The following is a 17,723-nucleotide window of genomic DNA, read 5'->3' as shown; positions in this document are numbered from 1 at the left end:
GGGTGGATTTGGTGGTAGGGTTAAGGTACAAAATATTTAGTTGGAAGACAAGGCACCATAGGTTGGATTTTCATGGTAATGTGCCATTTGCTTTAGATGGGAGAACTTTGGATGCCCTAAATATTCATCTAAATCATACCTTGCCTGCATAGGAGTGGCCTTACTCTTTTTACATTTGCTAATATTGTAAACATGATTGAATAGTGTGGAAATTGGGTATTGTAAGATTCTTTGTTGACAATGATAGGATTTTACTCAATTATTTTTTATCTTCTCTCTCTCTCCCTTTTTGGGTTCATAAATTTTCACTAACATCTCTCTTCTGTTTTACATTGACTGCTTCTTTGTTATTAGAGATATTTCGAAAAAAAGATGGGATATTTAGTGTTTGGGTCAAAGATAAACACCGGCTTTAGTGTTTAGGTCACAAGTTTGTCCGTTATAGGGTCTGGGTCACGGACTAACAGTTGACCTCGTTGACTGTTGACGAAAGTTAACTACCGTCTAATTTCATAGTAAATTACCCAAATCTCCTCTTCTTCTTCCGCTCTCTTCTCTCTCATGTTCTCTCTCTAATTAATCTCTCTCATCTCTCTCTCTCCAAGAATGTGTATTTGCACCATATTTTCCACCAGATCAACCTAAAAAATTTGAATGTGTATGCACTTCTTCGAAAGACCGAGATCTCGGTGGTGGTTTCGACCCATATCCACCATTACCTGGTTCATCCCCAAATTCTTCATAGCCAGCTTCATAAGATCTGGAGCTGTATTATTAGCTACTTTTGCATACATATACTCGTTTGATCTTTCACCGCTCCAATTGCCTTCCTAGTACCAGTAGACATTTCCACCACCACCAAAACCACAATCACCAGCACCACTACCACCAAATATCAATCAATCTTCACAAAAACAAGATCCTTTTGACTGATTCACTGACCTTCTCAAAAATAAAAATTTCTTAAATCTCAGATTTATATAGACCAATTATACCTAAATAAATCAAATTTAAATAACCTCTTCACCTTTTCTATCAAACCCTCAACTAAACTTTTAGATATAGTTAAGATTAAATCAAACAATCAAGACCCACCACAACCATTAGGATTAGGGCTTCAAACTCATCAACTACAACAGCTAATGATTCAGGAACCACCACAACCATTACTACAATTACAAGAAGATAATCAAGAACAACATAACCCACAACAACAACAACATATGATTGAGGCACAACATAACCAACCCATTCGAGGAGAATCAAAGGTTTACCCTTGACAAATTCTAGGGTTGGAGATTCTAAGTGAAGGGAATTAACTTCTGAGATGATGAAATCAGCAGCTTGGGGGTGGTAATTGAAAAATCAAACCCTAGTTTTTTTTGTAGTTTGAATGGAGTAGAAATAGAGAGGGGGAGAGATAGGGTACCTGGTAGTTCAAATGGATCGCCATTAGAGAGAGAGAGAGAGGGAACCCTAGTTCGAAATATCTGAAATTACGCAACCTGATTCTCATTGAGTTGCCGTCATCGTCCCATTTCCCTTCCCTGGTTGATTTGGGGATTTCAGACTAAGGAGCTGCTGTGTTGATCGAGTGGAGAAGATGGGTTAATGTTATAGGCGCCTATGAGTTTTTGCTCGAAGGCGCCCCAACTATCTGGTCCAAGAAAAGTGGGGTTGCTTAACCAATTGTATTTCGTAAATACAATTTAAACTTTAGGGTAAAATTGTAATTTGGCATTGAAATTATACGGTAGTTAACTTTCGTCAACAGTCAACGGAGTCAACTGTTAGTCCGTGACCCAGACCCTATAACGGACAAACTTGTGACCTAAACACTAAAGCCGGTGCTTATCCTTGACCCAAACGCTAAATATCCCAAAAAAGATTCAGAAAAGAAGTCCTAAAAACATTAGATCTTTCTTAATGGATGGCGCTATTAGAGTGAGAGAGAGGAGGAGCAAACCGGTCCAAGAGTGAAAAAATGTAACAAAAAGAAAGAGTAACAAAATTGTAAACGAAAATAGTGCCAAAAAACTATATGTGGGGTGATTCATTGATAAGTACTTTGACGGGAGTCAGACACGTAACTTATGCCCTATATATTTGTATAATTTTTATACTTTATAGTACACAAACTAGCATTAACTGGGTGTAATAGCGATTCGGAGCAAGGTCATGGTTTCTATTGGTTTTGGTTCAAACTTTCGAAAGTTTTTATACTTTTTTTTTTGATGAAAAAAAAGTTTTTATACTTAAAAGATGGAACTTCAATTCCTTTACCTTTGTTTTTTTTCTTTGAATTGGAAAGAGGAAAGAATATACAAGCCCCTAGGGACTGTTCCTTTACCATTGTCTATCATAAAACATCTTCCTTTCAATCAAAAGAAATATGAAAATGAATTCCCCTTCTCTTTTATTCTTGTCTGTTTTTTTTTTCTTTACAAAAGCCACCTTTTAATCTAGATGACCAAGAAGCCAATATCAATATACCACAAAAGAATACTACTTCACAATGAAGAACTAAAGCCTAAAAGAAAAAAAGAAAACCCCTTAATTAAGATTAGAATCCAAAATTCCTTCACACATAACCTAAGCATCCTCTATCATTAATCCTTCCTACCTCAACCAAAAGAGCCAACACCCATCCTATTTATCTCTCTCCAACTCTCTCTTTCTATCTCTTAACTCTCTCCTTTTCTCTCTAATTCTATGTCAATATGTGCAAAACAAAGAACTTCTATCTATGGTTTCTCCAAGTAATTGTCTTGTCAAGTCTACTTGCATTCATATTATGGCTAAGTTTACGTCCTAAATTTCCAACTTATACTATTGTTGAGTTCAATCTTGACCCATCTTTAATCTCATCATCTAGTCAATTAAATTCAAGTTCTAATATAGTATCATTTACCCTCGAAATAGAAAACCCTAACAAACAATCTAGTATTTACTACGACAATATTAACGTAACGGTATACTACGGAATAGATAATGACATTGGAGGAAATACGGTAATACCTTCCTTCTATCAAGGCAAGAGTGGCAGTGATGAATTCGAGCTAAGTGTTCATCCGGACGGGAGATTATTAGACGATACTTTCAATTCGAGTTTGAATGGAACAATAGAGTTTAAAGTTGGTTTGGTGACCTCGGTTAGGTTTAAAACGTCTGGTGTAAAGAGCAAGCGTGAAGGAATGAAACTGGAAGGTTATGTTAAGATTGAATCTGATGGAAAAAAATCAGATAGAAAGAAGAAAATACGATTAAGAAACTCTTTTAAGAATCGAAAATTGGTGGATTTCGCAAGAGATCAGACTTAGCTCACATATTTGTTTGATTTTTTTCTTTCGTTACTTGCCTACTTTTTGAGGCGGGAACCACTTCTTTTTGTTAGGATTTCAATTAGCGGTAGATATTATGCAGTTTGATGAAAAAATATGTATATTATAATATGTGATATATATTTCTTTCTATTGATTCGATATACATTTCTCTCTATTCATTCGATTCTGCTCATTTATTAGTAAAATTTTAAGTGCTACATAATAAATTAAAATTTTGCAAAATAAATAAGAGTAGAATTTTGTAAATAGACTTGAGGCTACAAATTATCCCATTTGTTTTGTGGGCTGGCCTAAGCCTAGTTCGAGCCTGGATCTAGCCGGATTGACCCCACAGGTGTTTCTTCTTGAAGGTAGCTCCTGCAAAGTGGCCAACCTTGGCTAAATTATATTCTTTGACCAACTTTGGTCCTTTCTAAAAGAATGATAACACTAAACACCATTGGCCTACTTATCTAGTTATCTTCCCCACCATTTTCTAGTGGACATATTTACCCTTCACAAATATCTCGATGCTCAGACTGAAATTTGACTAAGAAGACTCAAATAACCCCACTTCCAATGAAGTATACAAGCCTTAGAAAATGTAGAAAATACAAGGAACATTATGCCACATTTTTCTTTCTCGCCCATTTTGCTAGCTTGTCTGCATTCAAGTTGAGGTCTTTCTTGGTGTATTTGAATTGCATCATCTGCATTGTAAAATGCTACTGTTTTCTAGGATTGATTTTTGACCTTTCCTTAGGTGGAGGGCGAAGAAGGTCTCTTTCACATAGTTATAGAGAGACCATTTCATTGTGTAATTGTGTAAATTTAATGGGTATGACTCAAATGAAATGTAAAATCAATCTAAATCAAATATTAAACTAAATAAGACAAAAATAAATATTATGAAACCCGACTCGGGACAATTTAAACTTCGAATCTGATTTCAGATATGAAAGAAGAAAAAAACACTGCCCATGTCATTATAGAACTCTATAAGGCTAATTTTGTTAATTTACTATAGAAAGGAAAAACACACACAAAAAAGCATCAAAGAAGACTTTGGGCCTTTGGGAGTTGGAAATTTCTCAGTCAGTCAGTCTTCATCCTCTATTAAATATTAACCAACTAACAGAGTAATCATTCATTTTCAAAGACACAAAAACTTCACCCAAACCTCAAACAAAATTCATTACCAAATCTATCAAACCCATCAAATTGAACTTCAAAAATGTCAAACCCACAAGGTCAATCTTGTTGTTGTGGATCTTTATTCAGTATGGGTATTTCAGCTCTGATTCTCTGGTTAGTCCTTCGTCCATTAAAACCCATTTACTCAATTGAGAATTTTTATCTACCTTCACTTGATAAATCCATCAAAAACACTACTAATTCAACCCTAATTTTCGATCTCAAGCTTAAAAATCGAAACTTTAATAAAGGGATTTACTATGATTCTCTTAATATTACTCTGTTTTATGATAAGAACATGAGTTTTCCGATTGGTGGTATTTCAATACCAGAGTTTTATCAAGGGTTTCATAAGAAAGCTTACAGTGTGGAAACTGTTAATTTAGTTGGAGTTCCTTGGGAAACCGCTAAGAAGGTGGTGGTTTCAAATGGGATAGTGGTTTTCCGGCTGGATTTGGAAACGAAGATAAGGTACAAGTACCCGATGTGGAAAACTCGTCGTCATTTCGTGAAAGTCGGAGTCAATGTTGAAGTCAACGATGAAGGAAGAAAGTCAACGAGTAATGGTTTGAAGTTGTCTGGTTCACCGGTCCGTCTTGACCATTGTGCTCGTGTGAGTTCCATGTTGGTTTTTGGTCTATTTTTCTTATTTTAACATTTATTATTGATAATTAGGGCAAGTGTTTTGTAGTTTGTTTTCTTAATTTTGATTGATTTGTGGACTTTTAAATATTTAATACTAACTTTAGTTCTTATATTTTGTGTGTTCATTCCAAATTTGAACAATGGGCGAGAAGCTAAAGATAAGAGAGAAGAAGAAATGATCTAATTTAATATTCTAAGAGCATCTCCAATGCAACACTCAATCTTAGAAACTTCGAGTGCCACTTAGGATTTTTAGAGTTTTTTCTTAAAAACCATCTCCAATGCAACACTCTATTTGGATCTCTAAGATGACGTGTCGAGGGTGGAAGAGAGATATCTCAAGAGGACACTCTATTTTTAGAGTGTCCTCTTGAGATATCTCTAATTGTCCACCTCATCAATATTTGATTTTCAACCAATAGAAATCAAGTCTTTTATATTTTCTAAAATAACTAATTATTTATTTACAAAAATAACTATGACACATAAGTAAATAAGATAAGTTTCGAGTTTTGCATTGGAGACACCAAAAATTTGAGGATCTCTATTGACGTCACGTAGAATCTCAATTGGAACTTGACACATAGAATGAATAAAGATTTTTTTGAGTTTTGTATTGGAGATGCTCTAATTTAACAAGGTCTTGAGTTCCAACTCTAATGTCATTTTGGGCACAAAAATGCAATGTGATCACCAGGTATAACAGTCTTGCAATGGTATTCCTAGTAGGCAATACCTTAAATATATAGTGACTCCAATGTCAACAAAAAAGGCCAATACATTATTTAGTTTGTTAAGAATATATTTCATACATGGGCGGAGCCACATGAAGACTAACCATGATTGCAGCGAGGGTTAGATTTTTATATATGTATGTCAAGAAGTACTTTCCAAACAAATGTTGGTAAAAGTCGGGGTTAGATTTTCATATATGTATGTTAAGAAGTAGTAGTTTCCAACCAAATGTTGATAGCTTAGTTGGTCCAGTCCTAGGCTTACGGCAACATAGGTCATAGGTTCGACTATCTTGAAACTTTCTTTTCTTTTCATTTTATCTTTGAGCATAACTCATAGTAGATTAAACAAAATCTTAAATAACAACAACCCATGCTAGAACCATAAAACTCAAAGCATTCCACCAAACCAGTCAAATGATAAAGAGTGGAATTAAAAAAGTGGATATCCTCCAATAACGCCATTTTTAGTGCTTAGATCTTAATCTCAAAAGAATAAAAGACGAAGGTTTTGATTTGTTTGGCAGAGAATAAAGTGAGATCGAGGATAAAAATGATCTCCACAAAAAGAACAATGACATAAAATTTGTCAAAGGTTAGTTGAGGGACTATTCGGCAATTGGGTCAAGTCAAAAGAGGGACCAAATCAGCAAAGAGGACAATTTAGGGGTTATTTTGCAATCCAACCAAATTCAGGGACTAAACTCTAATATGTATATATAACACTTAGATATGTTTATAAGTTGTATCGATGTGTAAGAGGCTTTTATAGTTCTTTTTGTGGTTCGGGTTTCGACCCGAAACTGAGTTGAGTTTGTTTAGCTTCCGCTCTATAGTTTATTTTTGGTGTATGCCAATGTATGGTTTGCATGACAGGTTTACAGGTGCGACCGGTTCGATTTACAGAGGAGACTCTGCCGGATTTTTGTCTCGTCTGTAAATTGCCGGGGCGTGGTCGTGTCTATTTTGGGACACGGAGCGTCACAGTTATTCTCTAATTTTTTCTTTTTACAGGCTAGCCAAGCCTAGGTTCAGGTCCTGGCTCCGCCCTTGGTTTCATATACAAGGATTTCATCCTTAGTTTAGTCATACTTCGAGTTAGGATTCACTTTTGTGTACCAACAGTAATTTGATATGAAACTGTTAGTATAACATTTTATTCTCGCAAGCCAAACACAATTTGGAAAGAGAATGGGATAGATATGAGGAGGTTATGGTTTTTATAGGCAATCCAATGATCAAGTTAACAAGATGATGTTAATATGACTAATTCAATATTCACACTTATGCGCGTGGTACTTGCGTCAGACACGCTGGATTCCTGCACGGGTAACACAAGTTATAGGTGTTGGTTTAGCACTCGGAGAATGCATTTGAGATTTCTACCTAAACCAACAACCAACCAGAAAGTTGAACCCGATTTGGACTTTTCGCTACCAATTTTTGTTGTTGTTGCCTCGTCGGTTGGACTCTTCGCTGCCCATATTTGTCGTTGTTACCTTGTTGGCATGGTGAGTTGGGTTCCTGACGACCGTACTCTATCCCCACCTCTAAGGTAGTATTAGTGTTTATTTTTTTTTCTATTTTTGGCATTTTTTTTCCGTTTGAATCTAAATATATCCGAGTTAATCGAAAATCAACTTGAATCACCTATGTCGATAAAGACAACATCATGAGTCAAAAGAAATAAAAAATAATGAAATCCAACAGGATAAAATAGGAGACCCAAATGAGAGGGAAATAATACACATGTTATGGGACGCCAAATAATGATGGGGCGAATGATACAACATAAGTTGGGGTAGATTTAAAGGCACCCCTGTCAGTCTCAAAGACACCTCTGAAGGCAAATTTGAGTGAGGATCTGGATTAGTGAGTGAAGGTGGCGCCTTTGACATTTTTAGGAGACGCGTTTAAAACCTCCCGATCAGCTACCGTTAACAGCCGACACTACTCCAATCTGAAACCCTAATTATGATTTTTTTTTCTCTATATAAACGTGACTCCCTCTTCTTCACCTTCACCTTCACCTCCTCAGAGCTGCTACAACTAGGGTTTTCTTTTCTTCCCCATATCCTTGTTTTATTTCATTTACAAGTTTGTTCAATTTTCTTCGAGTTATCTAAATTTTGATAGCGGTGATGACATGTATGTGGACTAGAGTTTCTGATTTCTGGGTTTAACCTAGAAATTGAAGACAAACCCTTGGCTGTCTGAGCTTTCCAAATTATAAAAATCTAATTTTTCTGATTTCTATATATTTCTCACATTTTCATTCATAAATCCTTGATGTAAAAATGGGTACTTTTTTCTTTTGTTTTGTGTTAGTATGGAATTAGGGTTTCATATTTATAGATTACAATTGGACAAAGAGAGATATAAAAAGGCGTCCATTTACCAATTCCGGAAGATTAAAAATCAGTTCTTCACGGTGTAATGGCTCGGACGCTAAATTAAAAATGTGGAAAATATCCTGATCCATGAATTTCTTATTTGTTTCATTGATCGTGGAAACGCCACTTACATATTCATACATATTTATGTTTCTATCAATCTTCATTCTTCAAATTTTAGGGTTTTAAACTCTGCCATTAACTCGACAAAAAAAGAAAAAAGGAAGCTTCTTTTCTTCAAAATTTTATTGGAGTATTTATTTTTTATTTTCATCCATTTAAAATCAAAAATTACTTTTTTCCCCATGATTTATGACCAGTAGTTTTTCGACTAGCTAATGTGTCTAGTTTTAGTTGTTTCTTTCTGAACTCTTCATATTTTCCCCTTCTTTCTCACGTACCCTCCTATTCTACGGATGACTTGACAGGGACAATATGGGAATGGGATAATAACCCCTAATGCAAGCAGGATGATACCCTCAATAAATTGAGAGCCCGAGCCCCACATTGGACTTGCCCTAAGAGCTTAAATCATTAAAAATACTGTAATTTGTAAGGCCATAGGTATGATACACTATGAAGATATAATACAAATATATCCCTAAATCCCATGTGGACCAAAATGAAGAACTTCCAATGGCACTAAATTCTTCTAGTTTAAGCAAGACATGAATGTGGACTATTCTCAATTGTTGATTCTTTGTGATTTTAATGCTAATAAATCTGAAGTACAGAGTGATTAATAATTTGTTGAAATGGTAAAATTATTTTTTTTTTTAGTCAACATTCACATTTTCATTGAAATGAAGGAGGAAGCAAACAAAATTGAAATCAACTTATTTTTACAGACAGATCACTATCAAACATAAACTAAAAATTGTCACTTTCATTGTAGTCAAATCACAAACTCAGAATGTAAAAAACCAAAAACACAGGAACTACATTTGCTTCATGAAATGAATTAATGAACTTCCTCACAGCTGAGAGGAGAGGGAAAAAAATGAAAATTACTGCAATCTCATCTTCATTTTTCTTCTAATCGACGAAGCACGGACTCAGCAAATATCCTCTGCCTGAAAATTGCAAAATAGTCACTCACAAGTCTGAAATGTCAAAATATAGAAACAGACTAAAAGAATTGGCATGGGATAAGTGAGCAAGTAGCAAGCTTTGAACTCGTTTTTCATTATCACGATGACTAAATGCACTAGCAATAGATAAGGAACTATAATGGAATCAATTCAGAACCCATACTTTTGCTCTGTATGCTTAGGACCAGGACGAGAGTGTTTTAGATATCCATCCCAAGGAACTTTTTTAAGACCAGCTCGAGCTGAAATTATGTCCCTGACCCTGAAAACAAAAATCAAGCTATTAGATCAAAGGGTAAACCTGACCGAAAACGAAAACATTTTTTTTTTTTTTGACAAATTAGACGTAAGATTATATAATGGGGAAAGAAGTAAGAGGTATTCTACCTTTCTGCAAAATCAATAGATGACTCTCCTGGTTTAAGAGTCTGTGGTTCCAAATACCAAACATCACAAACAACAGCCCACGATGTCATAAGGCGAAGCAAATGCTTCGTAAATGATTGCCTGCAAAACAAGAATATAAGGAGTAGTATATTCGTAAAGCTCGATAAACAAAGAAAACATGGAACAAAGTGACAGATATGACTAAAATACTAGAAAAATGACAACATATTTCGAATATTTGTTTAGAAACGTTCAAATCATGACTTACTTCTTACTGTTCCAAAAAGCATCGACGAAAATTTTGTTGTACTTGATTGCAACTGGACAGACGGTGCACCCAAGTTCAAAAGCACCCTAGGCATACACCATAATAGTCAGAGAGAAAACTACACGGGAAATTTTAAATCAATCCTCATCTTCCTTTTCAAACATCGCCTACTTGGAATTTGGAAGAGTGAAGTCTTATTATTATGTTTTCAGTAGTGAAATTTGTTATTGAAGCTCTTGAAGCTAATTGTTATGAATAATGAAATAAACGAACCTTTTTGAACATGACGGTGTAATGGTTATTTACGCATGTTCCTTCTGGAAATATGAGAAGAGGGTTGTTGTCGACTCCTTCAATGTGTTCCCTTAACCTATAGAAAACAAACTTGGTATAAACTATAAAATATAGTCTTGTTCATGTGAATTACTCTATCATGGAAGTATAAGATATTTACTTTCTTGCTAGCATTTCACGATCTTTTGCTTCTGAACGGTTGAACCAGATACATCCCACACTCTCTAAGATCGTGCTTTGTAATAGTCCTATAAAAACAAAAACACAAATGAAGAGAGAATTTAAGAAGAACATCAAACCAGCATCGAATCATAATAATACATATTGACTTTAAGAACTTACCAACCCACCCTGGATGCTTCTGCATAATAACAGCAAATGCAGTCATCTGTTCCAAAACTATGAAATCGATCATGGATGTATGATTAGCCACAAACACCTGCTCAAACCATCAAAACAAATTAGGCAGTGACGCCCAATATGCAATGAAAAAACATATTGACCTATATTAGAATGCCGGTTTATAAGAACGGACTGTACCTGCCGTGGCCGCACACTAGGTCTTGGTCCGTGATACTTGACAACTCCAGTCCATGATGCAACGAAAAAACTGCAAATTAACTCCACCAAATACCTCTGAAGAAAAAGAACCAACAGAGGAAGAGGAAAAGGAAAAGTGTGAAGGGTATCCGGAGAGTTGAAGAAAAATGTAGAAATAAAACAGGTAGTACCTCCGCCTTCTTTCTCCACTTGTCATGCCCTTTTAATAGGAAGTGCACTGGGATAAATGCAGAAAGAAATATTATCCACCCTATTGTCAGTACAAGCACCCTGAAAATTTGAATAAGACACGTCAAAATTTCGCCCAAGGAAGAGATACCCTACTTTGATTTAATAGAAGAGATTGCCCCACCTGATTGGGAAAAGTATCCCATATCTAACTACCACACCACAACACCAAAGTGGAAATAAGTATATATTCCAGTTCCAAGGTTCAGGAGGAATCGATTTGAAACAACGAGTAAAAGAATCCTGTTCACATAAACCACCAGAAAGAAAAAACATGATCCATTTTGTTCTGTGCCTGCAGCTTAAACGTTTTACACAAATACAATGGAAAGGAACAAGACCAACGATGAATGATCCGGTACTCCACAATATTAAATGGAACTGAAATGTATACTTCGGGCTAACCACTGTCAACCAAGAAGAAATGAATCACAAGCGGATAAAATGAAAAAATGCAGGAAGTCGACAACAACAAAATGTAAAATACACTATTTTAGTTCGGACTGCACATGTATGGAAGTCGACAGACTAGGTAGGTTAACAACATAAGTGAAGTATAATTAGTCGGGAGTTTGTACAAGACAACTTAGGTGACAACAGTATTTGTATCTTTATGCAAGACATAACCAGCATATATCCAAAGAAGTTGACAAACTTGGTTAAAATTAGATCTGTTCGACGAGAAATGCAGAGCAACCAAAAATTCGGATATTCGTTAGACTAACAACCAAAAACTCAATAGTACCCGAAGCGTGCAAAAACTCATCTACTAGCAACAAACTCGAAATTTTACTTTATTGGTCAACTCATATATTGAACCAAACATAAAAATCGGCAAATACCCAAGCATCCAAATACTCTTATCAATCACTCAAAAATTAAACCCTTTGATGAAGGAACATAATCGTTGAAAGTGTCTCGACTAACGGTCGATATCTAACCCGGTTTGCGACCCGCTTTCAAGCCCCAACGTGAAATTTTGGACTTGTTTAGTAGGGCTGATCTCCAGAGGCAGGGCTTACGTTAATGCGGTCGGTCATCAATGGTAGCGGCATCCTTGTGTATTTCATGAATTAGAAAGACAGAATCGGTTAGGCGTTGGGATTAGGATTTTAGTGGCTATATAAGTTGAAACCCTAGGGATATCTAAATTCACTCTTCCGAATCCCTTATGTAACTTATTTTCTTATCACATTGGAAATCATCGTGCCGTTGTTCGCCGTGGAGTAAATTTAACAAACCGAACCACGTAAATCTCCGTGTTCTATGTGATTGTTTACTTTCCAATTACTTCTCTTGGTTACTTGTTCTTTGTCACAACAAGCAACAATTCTCCACCTTGGCAAATACCCAAGATTCCAAATACTCTTATCAATCACTAAAAAGTTCAACCCTTTGATAAAAGTACATAATACAAGTTCATCAATGTTAAGTCACTTAATTTCCTACATTTAAGGTTTTGCTAATAGAAGGTTTAGTTCAATTTTCTTCATATTTATCTCATGGGGAGCTAGCTACTTAAGAATATTGAAAGAACACAAATCCAATAAAACCAAAGATGATTAAAGCAGAAACTTACATCAACAATTGCACCAGCAGCTTCTGTTAAAGCAGGAGATATGTCAAGCAAATCACACCTAAATCAAACAAAAAAGAAGAAGAAGATGATTTAAAAATCGAACCTTTAAACTAATAGTAACTTGTAAAGATCACCACCACCTATTACTGGTCAAAAAAGCTAATAGAATGATCACAAAGTCAAAATTAGGGATACCCACAACTCCATTTACTTGGAATCGTGGAAGAAATCAGCAAAATCAATGAAACAAATCCAAATAAAGAGAGAGGGAGAGAGAGAGAGATTTACAGGCAGAGGTTCTCATGAGGAGGAGTCTTTTGGATGGATTCAGAAGGTAAGTATTCTTCTGGGTTGGGTCGATCCAAGTCCATCTCTGAACTTGTTGATGGATTTTGTTGTGTCATTTTGTTGAGCCAAAGAAGAAGAGAATTTTGGAGAGGGAGATAGATTGTTTGTTTACAGTTTGGGGAAGAGGAGCTGATAGTCACTCACGCACACACATCAATGAGCCCTTCCGCCATGTGTTGTTGTTAGTCAGTAAAGTAATGATTGAAAAAACCTGGTTCATTCATATTCTTATTTATTTGTTTTGAGGTCCATTGACTTTTCGTTATTTAAAATTGGTACAACATATAATCAATCAAATAGAGTCTGATTCATGGGTATTCTCCATTATTTGCATAGAAATGTTTGGGTTTAAATTAGAGTCTAATTCCATTGTTGACCTGACATCCTCTTGACTATATACTTTTATCAGATTAAATGTCTAAAATTTGACCATTCTAGACTTGAGAGGGAGCAAGAGTAACATTTTTAAGTTTGAAAAAAAAAATCCAAAAATACAACTAGGTTAATGACGTTATGGTTGCGATATAACTAACTGGTCGAGCCTAGCAAGCCACAAATCGCACTGGATTTAACCTATCCATACACAGTCAGAAACCCCCTACACTAGGTAGGCTAGCTCATGTAAAGCCTTTCAGGTTAAGCAACCCCATGCGGAAGTAAGTAGGACCTGTGTAGGCAGTGAACGAAGGGAGCCCAACTTGGATCTGCCCCCCATGCTTGGTCCAAACCTCCTTACGCGAGCTTGTCCCAGTCTCCCAGACAAGGGTTGGCTCTTGAAAAACCTTACACGGGCTAAGCGGACCCTGACTGAAGTAGGCGGGACTTACGCAGGCGCGGCAGGCAAAGGGAGCCCAACCCGGGGTTGTCCCCGTGCTAGGTTAGGCCCGCCATCCGCGAGCCTGGCCCAGTTGGGGTCGGGTAGCCCGACCCACTTGACACCACTGCATTATGATGTTTAGTTTTGGACTGGGGACTTCAAGTAATTTCTGCAACTTCAAACTGTACTCATGGAAATTGCAGCAAGAAAACTACTAGTACTAGTTAATACTGGCTCCTCAAGAAGAGGGGTTCTAAATTTCATATTAAGAAAACCATGGATCGAACAATTCCGGGATAAATCTTGCTCCCGGTATTTATCTACCCACTCCTTTGATCTAACCAGCTCTAGGGCTTCCCCCATCAATGGAGGTAAGTATTCTGTTTGAATTCCAAACTCCCCTTTGTATTTGATTGATTACTGTAGAATACCAATCTCCATAGATATAATGATCAAGCTTCATATGTTATATATAAAAAAATTGGGATAAGATTCTGTTTTGATATACTACTAATTAGAATTTATGTTCCAATCTATCAGAGGATTGTGGTGGTTTAGGGTTTGAGAAATGGGGTAATGGAGGTGGGTTTTTTCACAAATCAGCTCACATTGATCCAACTGCACTTATTGAAATTGGTGCTATCGTTCATTCAAAATCTGTACTTGGTCCAAATGTTCATATTCAATCCGGAGCTATTGTTGGTCCTGCTGTTACCATTGGGGAATCAACAAAAATTGGGTATCTTTTTTTTCCCTGAGCTTTTTTATATGAGAATACTGACTCTAGGTCCTAATCGACTCCACTCAGATTTCACATTGTTTGTTTTTCTTTGACTCGAAAGACTGATTTGGGTACACTTGAGTCAAATGATTCAGATTCGGGCGAGTCAGATTCAGATAGTGGAAAAACAATCACCGCCTTGGTTGGTGTTCATACAAATTAAATTCAAATCTTAGGGAGAAAAATTGACATGGTTGTGGGAATAGTTCACGTGAAGGGTACTTTTACTATCAAGACTATAATATTTGGGGCCCTTTTACTCATAGCGCATTGGTTTTAAGCTGGATGTCTAGGAAAAAATGACATAGCTGCCAACCCGTGATAGGACCGATAGCCACATGTGATCCACGACAACCCAAAAAAAAAAGAAGACTTGTTAAACTCAAAGAATGCCACACATGAGGGGGCGTGTGGCGGTGTGACAATAGTCACACATGGACAAAGAGTACTGTCATGACCAAGAATATAATATCTGAGGCCTCTCCACTCATTGTCAATTGTTTTTTTGTTGGATACCCACAAACATAATATGGCTTTGGCCTTAGTCAAGTAATAATCTCGATTTGTTCCTTGATCTCCCCTCCTATATGTTTTCTTTCGTTGTTTCATAATGATTTTGAATTTGTGCAGGTATAACACTGCACTCAGCAATTGCTCGATAGGCGATTCATGCATCATCCACAATGGAGCATGCATCGGTCAAGATGGTATGTCTGGAAGTGGATGGTTCAACTTGAATGACTTGTTATGTGATTATAGCTAGTAACTTTTCCATGTCAATAGTAATTGATTCTTGCTTATGAGTTTAGTAATGTTTTTTTTTTTGTCTGGAATGGCTTGGTCATGAGGTCAAGACTCTGACTCTTACCTTGTGAATAGGCAGTTGCTTTCCAGATTTGGAAGTCTGTAGTAGAGAAATTAGCTTGCGGAATATCTTCATGAATTCAACAAGTTTTGTGCTTTTTGGAACAGGATTTGGATTTTTCGTGGACGAGCAGGGGAACATGAAGAAGAAGCCTCAAGTTGGTGACCTTTTTGAGTTTTTCCCTGTCCGCTATCTGATTCACAATGTCATCAATCTCTAAAAAGATTTGTTGGGTCAAAACATGACAAAATGAGTTGATGATGCATTTCCATTGCATCAAAGTATTCTAATATAAGAAAATGATAGCAAATGATATCAAAATTGACAAATAAAATTCTACCTATTTAACATTATGTTTTTTTTTTGAAATGTTCAGCGTGTGCCTCGAACCCTTGACCTTTAAGGTGGAAGATTATACCTCTTACCACTCCAACCAAGGGTTGTTGGCTATTTAACATTATGTTTATTTCACTATTGAATGTTTATTTCAATATGACAGAGTTATCTCATGAACTAATTTCCGAATTTACACTTTGAAAATATCCTTCAACCGAGTAATGATGTTGAATATTTTGTTGTAATTTTGATGAGTGTTCTCATGACAGGTATTGTATGCAAGGATAGGGAACCACGTGGAGATAGGCGCCAATACATGCATTGACAGGGGTAGGTAAGAAGTGTATGATTTTAGCTTTATTATTCATATCATCACATCTTATTAGAACATTTTAATCCAAAACCATTTTTACGTCTTTGTTATCCAACTAGTAGTTGTTACGGAAAGAGAACTGACACCAAAAAAGAAGAGATAGTGTATAAGTATAAATGTGTAACTAGTTAGTTGATAAGGTTTTAGCTGTATTATTCATGACATGACCCGATATTTTATCTTCTAACTGAGCATCGTTATGCAGTTGGAGAGACACCACAATTGGGGACCATACCAAGATAGATAACTCTGTTCAGGTGTGTTACTTTGATCTCCGTATCTTGTTTTTTTTCTTCTCACTTGCCTTTCGATTCACTGGGTGGTATAATAACCTACTTTGAGTTTCAGATAGGCCACAATGTTGTTATAGGAAAATGTTGCATTCTTTGCGGACAAGTTGGTATTGCAGGTTCAGTAACGTATGTAACTTCCTATTGTGTCTGAATCATTAAAGATCGATCTTTTCAGTAATCATTTAGTTAGTCTAATGTACTTTTTTGGCCTGTAGAATTGGAGAATATGTTACTTTGGGAGGCAAGGTAGCTATCAGAGATCATGTTTCTATTGCACCGAAGGTACATAAACTCTATAACTCTGCTATGATAAACACGTCCTTTGAAAGTTAATGCCGAAATAAACTGAAAATGTTCTTTTATCTGTTAAAGAAAGACAACCGAATAATCTGCATGGAAATTCAGATAGCGAGTTACTTATTTTTGTATATGACTCGTGAACTTGAATCAAATTTTCCTTACAATTATAAGATATATAATCTCGTGTCAATTACAGGTTCGACTTGCAGCTAATAGCTGTGTTACGAAAGACATCAAAGAGCCTGGTGACTATGGTGGCTTTCCTGCTGTAAGTTTATCATGATCTAGCCTTTGCTCTATTTTTCTAGGTTTTTGCATTTAAAAGCACTTTCAATGTGGGTTTACAGGTCCCAATTCATGAATGGCGCAGACAAGTAGCGACTTTGCGTAGGAATTCAATTTTATCTCAAAAGTGATGTCATTTACTCCAATCTTTCGGCGTTGCACCAATCGAGCAAATACTTGCACATTTCGGAAGGAGAAAGATCAATAGATACTCATTTACAAAAAAAAAAAAAGATCAATAGATACTCTGGACTCTCTTGCTGCCCTAGTGGCTCTCAGGAGGAGACAAAGGCTGAACTTTTATAGGACAACTTTCTATTAATCTTTTACCTTGTCAAACAAGACTGAAAACCTAAATATTTAAGGAAGTTCTGATGTGGATCGAAGTTGTATGATTGTTAATGGAGATGATTTACAGAGGTTTTTAAAGGGAAAGCAAAGTGAATCTCATCCACATAGCCCAAAGAACGGGTTTATTGAAGTGAATTCCGAGTGATTGTTGAAAATCAACTAGGTTGTGTTTGTTTCAAGTCAAATCTGAAATGTTACTTAGGGCTGACCAGACTTGAGTCAGATTTCAAACGGTTTGTTTTTTGTCTAACTCGTGATGTTTGACTCGTCCGAGTCA

The 17,723-nt window shown here is 36.2% G+C and overlaps 5 protein-coding genes and 2 non-coding genes across 7 annotated transcripts in view; 5 read left to right on the top strand and 2 right to left on the bottom strand.

Annotated features, from left to right (window-relative positions):
- Positions 1-17,723, bottom strand: part of LOC147560364 (uncharacterized) — a 57,302-nt gene that overhangs the window by 34,948 nt on the left and 4,631 nt on the right. The gene's annotated exons all lie outside the window — the stretch shown is intronic.
- LOC147560370 (protein NDR1-like) lies at positions 2,296-3,486 on the top strand. Its single transcript, XM_086657990.1, has one exon. The coding sequence runs from the start codon at positions 2,721-2,723 to the stop codon at positions 3,318-3,320; it is 600 nt and encodes a 199-aa protein (XP_086514116.1). The 5' UTR covers positions 2,296-2,720; the 3' UTR covers positions 3,321-3,486.
- On the top strand, positions 4,434-5,272 carry LOC147560369 (protein NDR1-like). Its single transcript, XM_086662510.1, has one exon. The coding sequence runs from the start codon at positions 4,558-4,560 to the stop codon at positions 5,170-5,172; it is 615 nt and encodes a 204-aa protein (XP_086518636.1). The 5' UTR covers positions 4,434-4,557; the 3' UTR covers positions 5,173-5,272.
- LOC147560368 (small nucleolar RNA Z157/R69/R10) lies at positions 8,026-8,121 on the top strand. Its single transcript, XR_015235489.1, has one exon. It is a non-coding gene; the product is annotated as a small nucleolar RNA Z157/R69/R10 (small nucleolar RNA).
- Positions 8,293-8,424, top strand: LOC147560367 (small nucleolar RNA snoR80). The gene has a single exon (XR_015235484.1). It is a non-coding gene; the product is annotated as a small nucleolar RNA snoR80 (small nucleolar RNA).
- Positions 9,036-13,368, bottom strand: LOC147560366 (glycerol-3-phosphate acyltransferase 9-like). The gene is made up of 12 exons (XM_086662508.1): positions 12,986-13,368; positions 12,698-12,755; positions 11,243-11,361; positions 11,061-11,160; positions 10,870-10,965; positions 10,672-10,768; positions 10,490-10,577; positions 10,309-10,405; positions 10,036-10,121; positions 9,768-9,887; positions 9,544-9,642; positions 9,036-9,362 (listed from the first exon to the last, which is right to left on the bottom strand). Exons 1-12 carry the CDS (start codon positions 13,099-13,101, stop codon positions 9,314-9,316), a joined length of 1,125 nt encoding a protein of 374 aa, XP_086518634.1. The 5' UTR covers positions 13,102-13,368; the 3' UTR covers positions 9,036-9,313.
- On the top strand, positions 14,009-17,530 carry LOC147560365 (putative UDP-3-O-acylglucosamine N-acyltransferase 2, mitochondrial). The gene is made up of 10 exons (XM_086662509.1): positions 14,009-14,233; positions 14,403-14,601; positions 15,274-15,350; positions 15,616-15,665; positions 16,114-16,178; positions 16,423-16,474; positions 16,566-16,636; positions 16,726-16,792; positions 17,007-17,078; positions 17,158-17,530. Exons 1-10 carry the CDS (start codon positions 14,053-14,055, stop codon positions 17,224-17,226), a joined length of 903 nt encoding a protein of 300 aa, XP_086518635.1. The 5' UTR covers positions 14,009-14,052; the 3' UTR covers positions 17,227-17,530.

The sequence above is a fragment of the Eschscholzia californica genome, unplaced genomic scaffold (genome assembly GCF_041429995.1).
Source record: "Eschscholzia californica isolate CP2 unplaced genomic scaffold, dmEscCali1.0.p SCAF_2, whole genome shotgun sequence".
Taxonomy (NCBI): domain Eukaryota; kingdom Viridiplantae; phylum Streptophyta; class Magnoliopsida; order Ranunculales; family Papaveraceae; genus Eschscholzia; species Eschscholzia californica.
Note: the sequence above shows the minus strand (reverse complement) of the source record. Positions and strands in the feature narration are given on the sequence as shown.

Coding starts and splice junctions, on each gene's coding strand:
- LOC147560365 (XM_086662509.1), top strand. CDS start 14,053: ATGGAAATTGCAGCAAGAAAACTACTAGTACTAGTTAATACTGGCTCC. Junction 14,602..15,273: donor GGGGAATCAACAAAAATTGG/GTATCTTTTTTT, acceptor GAATTTGTGCAG/GTATAACACTGCACTCAGCA. Junction 17,079..17,157: donor ACTATGGTGGCTTTCCTGCT/GTAAGTTTATCA, acceptor GTGGGTTTACAG/GTCCCAATTCATGAATGGCG.
- LOC147560366 (XM_086662508.1), bottom strand. CDS start 13,101: ATGACACAACAAAATCCATCAACAAGTTCAGAGATGGACTTGGATCGA. Junction 9,888..10,035: donor GCTTTTTGGAACAGTAAGAA/GTAAGTCATGAT, acceptor CTTGTTTTGCAG/GCAATCATTTACGAAGCATT. Junction 9,643..9,767: donor TCTATTGATTTTGCAGAAAG/GTAGAATACCTC, acceptor TTTTGTTTTCAG/GGTCAGGGACATAATTTCAG.
- LOC147560369 (XM_086662510.1), top strand. CDS start 4,558: ATGTCAAACCCACAAGGTCAATCTTGTTGTTGTGGATCTTTATTCAGT.
- LOC147560370 (XM_086657990.1), top strand. CDS start 2,721: ATGTGCAAAACAAAGAACTTCTATCTATGGTTTCTCCAAGTAATTGTC.